Source organism: Carcharhinus amblyrhynchos, chromosome 21 (genome assembly GCF_965287045.1).
Source record: "Carcharhinus amblyrhynchos chromosome 21, sCarAmb.v2.hapA, whole genome shotgun sequence".
NCBI classification, from domain to species: Eukaryota; Metazoa; Chordata; class Chondrichthyes; order Carcharhiniformes; family Carcharhinidae; genus Carcharhinus; species Carcharhinus amblyrhynchos.
In genome coordinates this window covers 10,860,026-10,872,758 of record NC_137344.1, presented here as the reverse complement: position 1 = coordinate 10,872,758, position 12,733 = coordinate 10,860,026, and the positions used below count along the sequence as shown (strand labels likewise).

Sequence of the window (12,733 nt, the reverse complement as noted above, 5' to 3'; positions counted from 1 at the left end):
CTGAAGTTGTAAATCCAAAACCAACTCATGACCATTTAGTCACATTATTCCATGTGTTCATTTCTAATTGAGGTTCAGAAAGTTTGCAGAATCTGTTGTTCACACATTTAGTGAAATTCTAGGGAAAGCTGGCATCTTCAATCGGGACCATATGTACCTCACATTTCAACTCTCCACGGTATCATCCAACAGTGATTTGAATCTGTTGTCATTAGATAATTGTAAAGTGGCAGCACTTCATTTTTAAAGGGACATGCTTTTCAGTTGTTACATAGCTAGATAACCAGCATCTTAAGAATTGTCCACAATGAATAGGTTTTCCCTTAGTTCCTGTAAGAATGTAATTTGTTGATTTTCCCTTAAGTCATCTTAAGTCTGAAAGCTGACAAGCAGGCCAGAGTTCTGTTGCACTGTGTAGCAGTGAACCCCCACAGTGCAGAAGGAGGCCATTGAGTCTGCAGTGACTCTCCAACAGAGCAACCCACTCCCCAGCCCTATTCCCATAACCCCACACATGTATCCCACTAATCCCACAAACCTACACATCCATGGGCACTAAGGGGCAACTTAGTATAGCCAATCCACCTAACATGCACATCTTTAGACTGGGAGGAAACTAGAGCACCAAAGGAAACCACATAGGCGTGGGGAGAATGTGCATTCTCTGCATAGTCAGTCACCCAAGGCTGGAATCGAACCTAGGTCCCCAGAGCTGTGAGGCAGCAGTGCTCGCCTCTGTGCTGCCCCTATGTGTACCACAACATAGTCTTGGATTTCCACCGTTAACAGTTACGAAATTAGAATTATTTCAAAATAATTGAATTTTAAGGTTGTTTAGTCATTATATGACTGTTCCAACTTCACAATTTTAATAGTGTGCCCTGGATAGGCATCTCAGAGATGCAGAGAGGGTGGCCAGGTATTTCCCTATGGGTGGGAAGACATTGCATGTCTCGATTGAAGAATTGCAATGGATACACCACATGTCTCATGATAGTTGGTGCAGACTGATGTTTGCGAGCACATTACCTGCCCAATCGCTTGGCTGCTGATGGAGCCAAAGAAAGTTCTGAACTTTGTGATCCAGGCTCTTTCATGAAAAGTGACCACTTGGGTAGAGTCCAGTCACACCTAAAACATTGTAAGAAGTCTCACAACACCAGGTTAAAGTCCAATAAGTTTATTTGATATCACAAGTTTTTCGGAGCACTGCTTCTTCAGAGACTCATTTGATGAAGAAGTAGTGCTCCAAAAATTTGTGATACCAAATAAATCTGTTGGATTTTAACCTGGTATTGTGAGACTTCTTACTGTGCTCACCCCAGTCCAAATGCCAGTATCTCCACTTAAAACATTGCCTTAGGGTGAGTTGCTGTGTATAGGAGTTAAGGACTGAAGGTAAAAATGTACAAAAAGTAAACTATGTCTCGGGCAGAGAACAAGCTTATGATTATATGGAGAGAGTAAAAGTCCATTATATTTCTATTGCTACTACATTTCAAATTGTATTCCACAGCTTCCAAATAATCTAATCTGGAGTTTCTCAAGTCACTGTAAGGATGATCATATTTTTCTTCGAAATCAAGTAGTTGAAAAGTGAATACCTAAATAATGTGTACTGTCCAGAGGAGAGGGTATAATCAAAGTGTCAAACTAGGAAATCATGTGTTGTAGCATCATGTTTCTATCTTCATCTTGATTTTCATTTTCTTTCAGCTGGTGGTTCAAATCCTTTTTCTCCTGGGTATCTAAGCACCAGCAGTAGTGCCAGTAGTACCCTGGGAAGCCCTGACAACGATGAGTACATACTTTCTTTTGAAACCATAGATAAAATGAGGAGAGTCAGTTCCTACAGCTCCTTGAATTCGTTAATAGGTAAGACTTCCTGGATATCTATTTCTCACTGGAGTCCCTCTTCGGTTTCTTGCATTCAGAATCTCTGTCATATTTTCAAAAATGAAACTTCTTCCCGGGATTAAATTCAATGGGTGGTTCGTTAACTTTGAATAATACTTTCCTGTTCACTGAAATTCTACCCTGTGTATGCCATGGATTGTAATAAATTTGGTACTCCGTTGAGCAAGTCTGATTGAGGTGAATTTTATCCATTAATTAATTCACTGAACTGTTTTCTATGGTGTGTAGTTCTTCTCAGAGTAAGCTGTTGCAGTAGTCTGCACACTTTTGATCTGCTTGTTCTTTTTTTTTGCTGTGTTTACATCCCTTTACCCTGTAGCCTGCTTTGCTATTAGATGCTGTTGGTACATAATAGTATGTCTGAATGTTTCAGTTTGTCTACATAAATAAGATGTTTTACCTGATTTCAACATAGCGATGGTGATCAAGTTCTGCGATTAACGTCTGCCAAATACTGAATGCTTCACAAACTCCGTGCTGTCGTATACGCCACTGTGCTTAAGGAAAAATGATACTGTACTTAAACTGTGACTGGGCAGCCTGTGTGGAGTTAAGTGATCCTATCCAGGGTGGCAGCATGCTTACTATTGACAACTGTAACCAAGGGTGGAATAAGAAAAATGGTCAGCACCTGTGAGAACACGTTTAAACTTGCAGTAACGTGAATGACTTGTATTTATCTAGTGCCTTTAATGTAGCAACAATCAAAACTAAAAACAACCTACAAATCAAGCTTGCAGGATCTTTTTTGAATGCAGCTGCCGCAACACTCCAGACCTCAACATTTGCCCCCTCTCATTCTGTAGTAGAATGCGGAACATCTGTTTGGCAAAGGTTATCTCATGCACATCTCACTGACACTTAGCTGAATGTAACAATGTGCATTATAAATTGAATTCTCCACTCAACACCCATCCCCTTCCTTCCTGTCCTCGCATCCGCCACACATCTGTCGACCAACAACTCACAAATTGATTGAAACCACCCATGCTGCACTTCACTTAATACACTGTGATGGCCTGTTCAATCCACATACTGCCTGACTTCTATCTTGACACCCCATGGAGCACCCTTTCCTGAGCAAGATCCACCAGCAGACATTCTTTGGATCAAGGAGTGGGAGACACAGGAAATGACTAAGGAGTCCCTTGTGACTAACCCCATCTGTCAAATGGCATATGTTAAACTGCCAGGGCCTCGGTGCAGCCAACCTTCACAAACAAAGAACGTTATAGCACAGGTCCTTTGGCCCTTTAAGCCTGTGCCAATCATGATGCCTGCCTCAACTAAAATCGTATGCACTTAGAGTCTGTATCTTTCCATTCCCATCCTATTCATGTAAATGTCTAATTGCCCCTTTAAATGCCGTTATTGTACCTGCTCCCACCACCTCCCCGAGCGGCGGATTCCAGATATTCACCACTCTCTGTGTAAAAAAAAAACTCCTCACACATCTCCTCTAAACTTTTCCCCACGCACCTTAAACCTATATCCTTAAACCCCACCATTGGGGTCTCAGTGCAAACCCTTTATGAGCTTCTGAAAAGACACAAACAGTGCTGCACATTCCCAAGGAGTGTCCTCTCTACAGCCTAAGTGGCAGACTAATCCCCTTAAACTCTGCAAATGAGGCTATTGCTTGTCCTCAGGAATTTGCATTCTATAAATAAATATCTCAAAATGTTCCAAAGGACTTCACGCAAGTTCAATTAGATGAAAATTGATCCAGATGCAAAGAAAGGGGTAATAGGACAAGTTCAAGCACTGTCTTAAAGGAGGAGAAAAACATGACAGTTGAGGATGCTTGAAGACATAATCCAGAGCGTAGTGTCTGGATGGCTAAAGTGTCCACACTGGAACTGCTGCTTAATAAATGCAATGTTTTTGAATGTTTGTGAAACAGTACTCCAGCAAGGAGACAATAGGGGAAGGATATTGGAGAAAATTACTTGTTAAAGGGTGAAGAGGAATTTATCTTTGCAAAAACGCAAGTTCCTCATTTGAGCTGTTTTAGTTGAGTCATCCTTCCGTCATTTCCAGGCCATTAACAAAATGTGCAATCGCGCCCATGATCCGGAAGCAGCTTTAAGTCGATATAGTGTTTAATTAACTTAAACCCACTTCCTGAGACCGGCTGGGAATTTGGCTTCATTTAATCTGGAAGCAGGATTACATACAAAATTTCTGTGTTAGCTGCGGTCCCTATTAATTTGATAGCAAAGCGCTCTGGTATTATTATAAAGGATACCTCCCATTTAAATCGTCACTGCTGAAGAGGCTGGTTAGATTTCAGTCTCACTGTGTGATATCGCTCAGCCTCAATCCCCAATGCTGCTGTATCTATTATCAATCTTCTACCTGTATCCAGAAACATCACAATTATCCTCTGTGTTCAGGGTTTTATGAAAGGCGAGGGCCATCGAGTTCAAAGAATACTCACCAATCAATGCAGCAATGTACACCTGTGGAAATACATTCATCATAGAATTGAACTTGAAGATGTAACTCAACATTCCTACAATACTGAGATTTTAAAAACATTGCGTAACTCATTCAGCATGAATAAGTGACCTTGATATTTGTAAATTGCCAAGAATAAGCATATAACTTGCGCCCAAGCTTCTTCAGAATAAGTTATTTTAAATTTTACTAAAAGGTTTTCTTCTGCAAAAAAGGTTAGAATTTCAATCTTTTCTCCTTTGGTGTTTAGGATTGATTGATATTCGAAGCATTGTCACAGAACTTATCTACACTTCAACTACAAGTGTAAAAACTGCATTATTGTTAAATTATTGATTGGACAAATACATTCCTAAAAGAACAGAGCATTACTGAGAATCCTACATTATTTATTTTCGTGAAGGTGTTGCCAAAACATCAGGCTGCAATAGTTAGACACTGCGAATGCTATTTTTAAAAAAATTGCATTTATGTCTTGTTTTTCTCAGCCTTAGAACATGTCAGTGCACTTTGAACCAACGAAATGGAGTTGTCCTTGCAGGAGCCACTTAATGAATTTGTGCACAGCAAGGTCCCGGGAACACCCACAGATTGTCAACTAATTTGTTATAACAGTGTTGTTTGAGAGAACAATGTTAGATAGGACACTGAAGAACACTCTGCTGCCATAGAATATTATACTTGCACCAGAGAAGGCAGAAAAACTCTTGGCTAACTTCTCATCTGAACAAATGTAATGATACCATGCTATTTTGATATATTTTATGTTTAAAATGGGGCTGCTTTAAGAGTGTTCCAAAAGTCAGTTTGTCTTCAAGACCGGATAATCATTCATTTTTAGCCCTGTAAGTGTCTATTTTGCAGAAGGCTTAATGAGCGTTTGTTTATTTATGTTTTCCTGGGATTTTAGGTTAGGTGTACAGAGTTATGATTTTGATTGGGTTGATTGACAGAGACAGAGTCATGTGGTTAATGGGAGGAGCTAAGCATGTAGATAAAACAGTTTCATTTTCATTTTAAAATAAAGAGCCATTGCAGCCTGGAGCTGGTAGAAGAAAGAAGGCTCTCTCTCACCCATCGATAGTCACAGGTGAGGTGCCTGAAGATTGCAGGGTGGCAAGTGTTGTGCCTTTGTTTAAAAGGGCTGCAGGGAAAAGCCTGGGAACTACAGATCAGTGGGCCTCATCTGTGTTGGGTAAGTTGTTGGAAGGTATTTTGAAAGACGATCTACAGACATTCAAAGATGCAAGGACTGATTAGGGACAGTCAGCATGCCACTGTGAGTGGAAAATCATGTTTCACAAACTTGATTGAGTTTTTTTGATGGGGCAACCAAGAAGGTAGATGAGGGCAGTGCAGCTGATGTTGTCTACATGGACTTTAGCAAGGCCTTTGACAAGGTACCGCAAGATAGGTTGTTGCAAAAGGTTAAAATCTAGGAAACCAGGGTGAGGCATCTAAATGGATACAAAATGGGCTTCTTGATAAAAGCCAGAAGGCGGTTGTAGAGGGTTGTTTTTCAAACTGGAGGTCTGTGACCAGCGGTGTGCCTCAGGGTTCAGTTCTGGGTCCACTGTTATTGTCATTTATATTAATGATTTGGATGAGAATATAGGAGGCATGGTTAGTAAGTTTGCAGATGACACCAAGATTGGTAGCCTAGTGGTCAATGAAGAAAGTTATCTCAGATTGCAACGGGATCTTGATCAGTTGGGCCAATGGGCTGACAAATGGCAGATGGAGTTTAACTTGGGTAAATGCAAGGTGATGCGTTTTGGTAGATTGAACCAGGACAGGACTCACTCAGCTAATGGTCGGGCATTGGGAAGAATTACAGGGCAAAGAGATCTGGGGGTACGTGTTCGTAGCTCCTTGAAAGTGGAGTCACAGGTGGACAGAGCAGTGAAGAAGGCATTCAGCATGCTTGGTTTCATTGGTTGAAGCTGTACAAGAGATTGGTAAGGCCACATTTGGAATAATGTGTACAGTCTGGTCACCCTATTATAGAAAGGATATTATTAAACTAGAAAGAGTACAGAAAAGATCTACTAGGATGCTACTGGGACCTGATGGTTTGATTTATAAGGAGATACTGGATAGATTGGGACTTTCTTCTCTGAAGTGTAGAAGGCTGAGGGGGCGATCTTATAGAGGTCTATAAAATAATGAGGGGCACAGATCAGCTAGATAGTCAATATCTTTTCCTAGTGGTATGGGAGTCTAGAACTAGAGGGCATAGGCTTAAGGTGAGAGAAGCAATTTTTTCATTCAGAGGGTGGTGAGTGTCTGGAACAAGCTGTCAGAGGCAGTAGTAGAGGCGAGTACAATTTTTTTTTAAAAAAGCGTTTAGACATTCACATGGGTAAGATGGGTCTCAAGGGAGATGGGCCAAATGCAGGCAAGTGGGATTAGTTTAGGGGTTTAAAAGAAAAGGCCAGCATGGACAAGTTGGGCCAAAGGGCCTGTTTCCATGCTGTAAACCTCTATGACTCTTTCTGAGCTTTCTGAAACCTCCAAAGCTGTTAACCCAAATTAAAGCAGGCATGCCTGCGTTTTGCCAACTAATTTTTAAGAGGTTTAAGTTTGTAAGAGAAATATTGCTTGATTCTATGACGATATTGTGCATTTAATAAATGTATTTGAGCCATGATCTTGTGCAAGATCTGATGCAGCAGTTTTATGCACATGAGCAGCCCTGCCTGCCGGCATCTTCTATTGTTCCTGCAGCAGTTCAGTTGCTTCTAATGGCTGGAATGTTGGTTTTAATCTGAACTAATGCTGCTCTTTGTCCCTGGGATTTGCAGAGTGGACGTTGATCAGGATGATTGGCCGGGATGGTCATGTGACAGGGAAACTGGGCTTGCACAATATTCAAGCTTGGATGCTATTTTTGAGTTTAGAGAGAGCAGTCTCTCTCTTTCCCCTGTCTGAAGTTGGAGACTGGAATTTGCCAGGAGAGAAGTTTCTTTCTTGGAGATTCTGCTGTACGAGAGTGAATCTTTCCCTGAGTGTGCTGTTTTGGAAATTGATGTCTGGATCTCTGTCCATTAGTGTTAAAAAGTTGAAAATCCAGCATGATGTGAGCATAATTGTTTTTGTGCTAATTCATTCTGACGAAGGGTGTATGTCTATGAGGCCTTAAATTGGAACAACAGACTTTTTAAAATTTATTCATGCTGGCTGGCCACCTCTACTTGCTTGTTAGCTATGTTTAAGTATTTTAATTGGTAATTATTTTTCTTATGTTCTAACTGTGTTCTTAAACAAAGTTTTGTTTTGATAAAAGCTTCCTAGTGGGTCACTTGACTCATACCTGGAGTGAAACACCTTATGCTCACCCTAATGCCAAAATCAAATGTAAAAGTCAGGGTGTAGGTTAACTTCTTAAAATACCTTGGAGTTTCTGGTCTGAGCCTGAACAATTGGAACTCATAGTGATAGATTAGCAGTTAAGAATTCTATCTGGTCATGTTTGTGTTGTTTGATTGTTAAATATTAACCTAATTCATTTGTTATAGTTAAACTGTGTAAATGAATAAAATTTGTTTGGGTAAAAACTCCCTGGTTTGTAAGTAGAATCGTACCTGGAGCAAAATATCCTATCCTTGCACTTACTCCAAAATAGAAAAATTGTTGGGTTCTAATCTGGCTTCACATTAAACATTGGGGTTCTGGCCTAGCACCCTAATGGGTTGCATCTCTAAGAAAGCAGCACTCAATACTGCACGGTGATATTTCAGCAATAGATCAAGTCTTTGACTGGGAATTAGCGCTAGCAGTGAGTCAAGCCGACACGTAATTGGAGTTTAGAAGGCTGAGGGGGGATCTTATAGAGACATATAAGATAATGAAGGGGGTGGACAGGGTCGAGGTAGAGAGATTCTTCCTGCTTAGAAAGGATAGCAGGACTAGAGGGCACAGTCTCAAGATTAGGGGGGGGGGCGCAGTTTAAATCAGAGTTGAGGAGGAACTTCTTCACTCAAAGGGTGGTGAATCTCTGGAATTCTCTGCCCGTTGAAGTGGTGGAGGCTACCTTGCTAAATATATTTAAGTCACGGGTAGATAGGTTTTTGATAGACAAGGGAATTAAGGGTTATGGGGAGAGAGCGGGAAAGTGGAACTGATCCACTTCAGATCAGCCATGATCTTATTGAATGGCGGGGCAGGCTCGAGGGGCTAGATGGCCTGCTCCTGTTCCTATTTCTTATGTTCTTATGTAATGGTTAATTGTACGTTATACTCGTGCTGGAGTACCAGCTCCCACTGCTACACCTATAGAAACAGCATTGATATTGTGGGATAAATCCTGCAGAGTCCAGCCTGCTTTTTGTTTAAAATCCATGCATTTGTAGTTGTTCTAAAGTCATAAGTAATAGTACCCTCCCCAGCTGTTGGGTAAGATCTGCCTAAGATCAGGGTTTAAAAAAAACCTGTTGAGATGGCCCTCAAAATGCCAGCCTGTCAATGGCTTCAAAAAGACAACAAGTTGCTTTGCAATTTCTCCTATCATTGAAAGAGGAGAGATGAGGCTCTTTATTTGTTGGTGTGCTCTGCCTGCGGCTTGATCGTTTAGCAATGCATCTTTGTTTACATTCAGTTTATCACTTTTATTTTGCCTTCTGTGTAATACTGAGGAGAGTGTTAAACTATCAGACTTCAAGTTGTTTTATGTTGCGTCTTTTTGTGAAGAGCGAAGTTTTAAAAATACAACTGCCAGATAAGGGCGGCACAGCGGCACAATGGTTAGCACTGCTCACAGCGCCAGGGACCTGAGTTCGATTCCCGGCTTGGGTCACTGTCTGTATGGAGTTTCCATATTGTCCCCATGTCTGCGTGGGTTTCCTCCAGGTGCTGCAGTTTCCTCCCACAGTCCACAGATGAGCAGGTCAGGTGGATTAGCCATGCCAAATTGCCCCTTAATGTCAGGGGGTTTAGCTGGGGTAAGTGTGTGGGATTATGGGGCTAGGACCTGGGTGGGATTGTGGCCAGTGCAGGCTTAATGGGCAGAATGGCCTCCTTCTGCACTGTAGGATTCTATGATTCTGTAAGGTGCATAATTCAAGAAAATAAATTTAACTTAAAGGCTGCAACTTGCTACAGTCTTGTCATTTGAAGATAGCGGAGTTTATTTTTCTTATCTCTCTGCCACCGCAGAAGTAGAATATGCAATATCCATAAAGAAGTACCTAATTTTGCTGCAGCTTTTCTTCATGGATTTTAATATTCAATTAATCAATTTAATACATATTGATTATTATTATAATTGTGTACAGTGAATCACACTGATTTTTTTAAATATGAAACCTATAAGGAATTGTTATTTATTAGAATTTCTATTTCTGTTTCATTAAAATGTGATGGCAATTAGAAGTCCTTGCAATAGAAAAGTATGGGGAAGCTTAGTTAAAATAGATATCTGACCTATTCATGGTTTTTGTTTGATTTTAATTCCATCCAGCCAGGTTTAGTAGCTGATAGTGGTGTTCAGTTATTGCTCAGGCAATCCAGAATTGTTTTGGATGATCCAATATTTTACCTCTCTATTGGTCCACGTAATGGTCAAAAATTCTGATTATTGCTATCCTGAATATTAATTGGACAAAATAACTTTAAAATGGGCGCAAAAGAAATCCATTTCAGAGAAGTAAAGATTATTTCTTAATGAGGTGGATGCAAAATCCTCACAGATCATTGAGAAGGAAATGTCCAAACTGCAATATGATTCTGACCCACGTTCCGGAACCGCATGAAACTATTTGATAAATTCAGCATCCTGCATGTTAAAAATACCACTACTTCAGCATTAAAGCAGAGCTAAATACAGCAATAAAAATGCTTTCTGCATTATAGAAAGACAGATCAGGAAAGGTGAAAACCATAAATGTTTCAAGCAAGGCTGAAGTTGAGAGTGAACACAAAATAGTCAATAGTCAATTACCAATATCCCCAATATTCACAAGGGAAAGACATAAGTAACATTTCTTCAGCAAATAAAACCCAATTTAAAGCAATGACATGGAAAGCCCAAGGCAGACTGCACAAGGGCTGTAAACAAACAAATCTCCAAAGATGGATATCTTATTTGAGCGCTGAGAGAGACTGGGGAGTGATCTGTGAGGCACTGGTAAGCATTGTCAGTCTTGATTCAATAGTAACTGATGCCCTCACCTCTGAGTCAGGCAGTTGTGGGGCCGAACTCCCCCGGAGCTTTGAGATTATAATCTGCGTTGACATTTCAGTGCGTTACTAAGGGAGTGTGCTGCATTTTCAGATGCAGTCGTTGGAATAGATGGAAAAGCAAACCTCGTGTCCCCTCAGGTGTATGTAAAATATTCCATGGCATTATTCGAGGATGCACTGGGCAGTTATCCCACTATTCTCTTCCAAAATGTATTTCTCAATTAATTAAAAACAGATTACCTAACTATTCTCATTCACTGAGGGACCTTGCTGTACCAAATTGGCTATCTTGTTCCCTGAAATAACAGTGCCTCTGTCTTAAATGTACTTAGCTTTCACTAAGTAAACCATTATCGTTGCAAGTTCTGAAGTTACGAAACGTTCTTATTTAGGATTCATTGGACAGTGAGGCAATACCCAGTTGCAAACAGGCTCACGTGATACCCATAAGATGTGCAGACAACCACAGATCCATGATTCCCAGACAAGCCCCAGTGATGGAATGGAATTGATTATCAGGAGTAAGCTTGAGGATTATCTCTTCAATAATAACCTCTTAAATGAGCAGCTAACATGAACTTAAGAGGATGAACCTATTAACTTGACACTTGAACTTCTTTGAGCATGGACTGTGAAAATACCCAAAGCCTTGGTACCTAGTCTTTCAAAAAAGCATTTGGGAAGAGTCTATTGATTAAACTAAGGTTGTGGAAATTCAGGAAAACTTATGGCCAACCATAAGTAAGTGACGAGTATCCAGAATTCTGAAACATGTGCACTGTGGTAAAATAATGCAGCCCAGATTTTGTGCCAGTCTTTGGTATGGTAGTTTAATCACGAGATTCTGACACAAAGACAAGAGTGACGGCACTGATGAGGGTACTTGGAAACTTTGCTGATTTTCAAACTGCACAAAAAGATCTTTTCATTTCTCAGATAATCAGGTAATCTGTTTTTAATTAATTGAGAAATACATGTTGGAAGAGGATAGGGGGATAACTGCCCAGCAGTTCAATGGTGGGTTTACATTAGTCCAAATTATGGAATGATACTGCACAGAAGGCCATTTGGCCCTTGTGTCTGAAGTGTACTGGCTCTTTTGATAAAGCTGTCTTATTAAATCATTCATAGTCCTGTCATTTTTTTTCCCACTTTCAAGTTTTTCCCCCAGTTGTGCATCAATTCTATTTTGAATCTGCTTCTAAAGTAAAAGTTTTTTATTAGTCACAAGGAGGCTTGCGTTAATACTGCAGCGAAGTTCCTGTGAAAATCTCCTAGTTGCCACACTCTGGCGCCTGTTCGAATACACTGAGAGAGAATGGCCAAGGCACCTAACCAGCACGCCTGTTGGACTGTGGGACAAATCTGGAGCACCCAGAGGAAACGCACGCAGAAACAAGGAGAACGTGCAGACTCCACACAGACAGTGACCCAAGACAGGAATCGAACCTGGGTCCCTGGCACTGTGAGGCAGCAGTGCTAACCACTATGCCACTGTGCTGCCCCAGTCACCCTTTAAAGTAGTGCATTCCAAGGTGCTTTTTAAAAGAGCAAAAACTTTCCTTGTAGCTCCACTGGTGCTTTTACCTATCACGTTATACCAATGTCCTCTGGTTACTGGCCTTCTGACACTGGAAGCATTTTTGTTGCTACATTCAATTTGGCCCCACTCTTAATTAGCTATCAGTTGTTGGGTGACTTTCGTTTTTGTAAATTATGTGCTGATGGATTTTAGTCATTTTTTTTCAAGCTTGTGCCTGACATCAATACTTTGATTCTGTGCCAAATTCTCAAGCAACTTCAACATTAGTTAATGACGCTAGCCAGATTCAGAAGTTCCAGTTACCACTTGGCTTTTCCTCAGACAGATCTCCGGCAACATTGATTTTGCTGTCTTTCCACGTTGTACAGATTCCAAGCATTCAAAGGGAGAATCTTTCCAATGAATGAAATACCGAAAATGATTTCTCTGATTCCTGCAACTTCCTTCAGCTGCTGTCAGGAATCAGTCTTTCCACCTTGCATTGAGCTGTTGTCAGAATTGATTGTTCACAGGTTATAATTCTGTCAATGCATGCCCACACAATGAAGGTTGTACCAGTGTGGTCTCTGGGAGCATGACGAGCTGTGAGGCTTTGAAGAAGCCTTTGACTACAGATGGTTTGGAATGCTTTCA

The 12,733-nt window shown here is 40.7% G+C and overlaps 1 protein-coding gene across 1 annotated transcript in view; it reads left to right on the top strand.

The window, feature by feature from the left end:
- Positions 1 to 12,733, top strand: part of rptor (regulatory associated protein of MTOR, complex 1) — a 443,649-nt gene that overhangs the window by 300,353 nt on the left and 130,563 nt on the right. Inside the window, exon 20 of the mRNA XM_080209484.1 lies at positions 1,717 to 1,875. Coding sequence (XP_080065610.1) covers positions 1,717 to 1,875 — 159 coding nt within the window. The remainder of the gene's footprint in view (positions 1 to 1,716; positions 1,876 to 12,733) is intronic.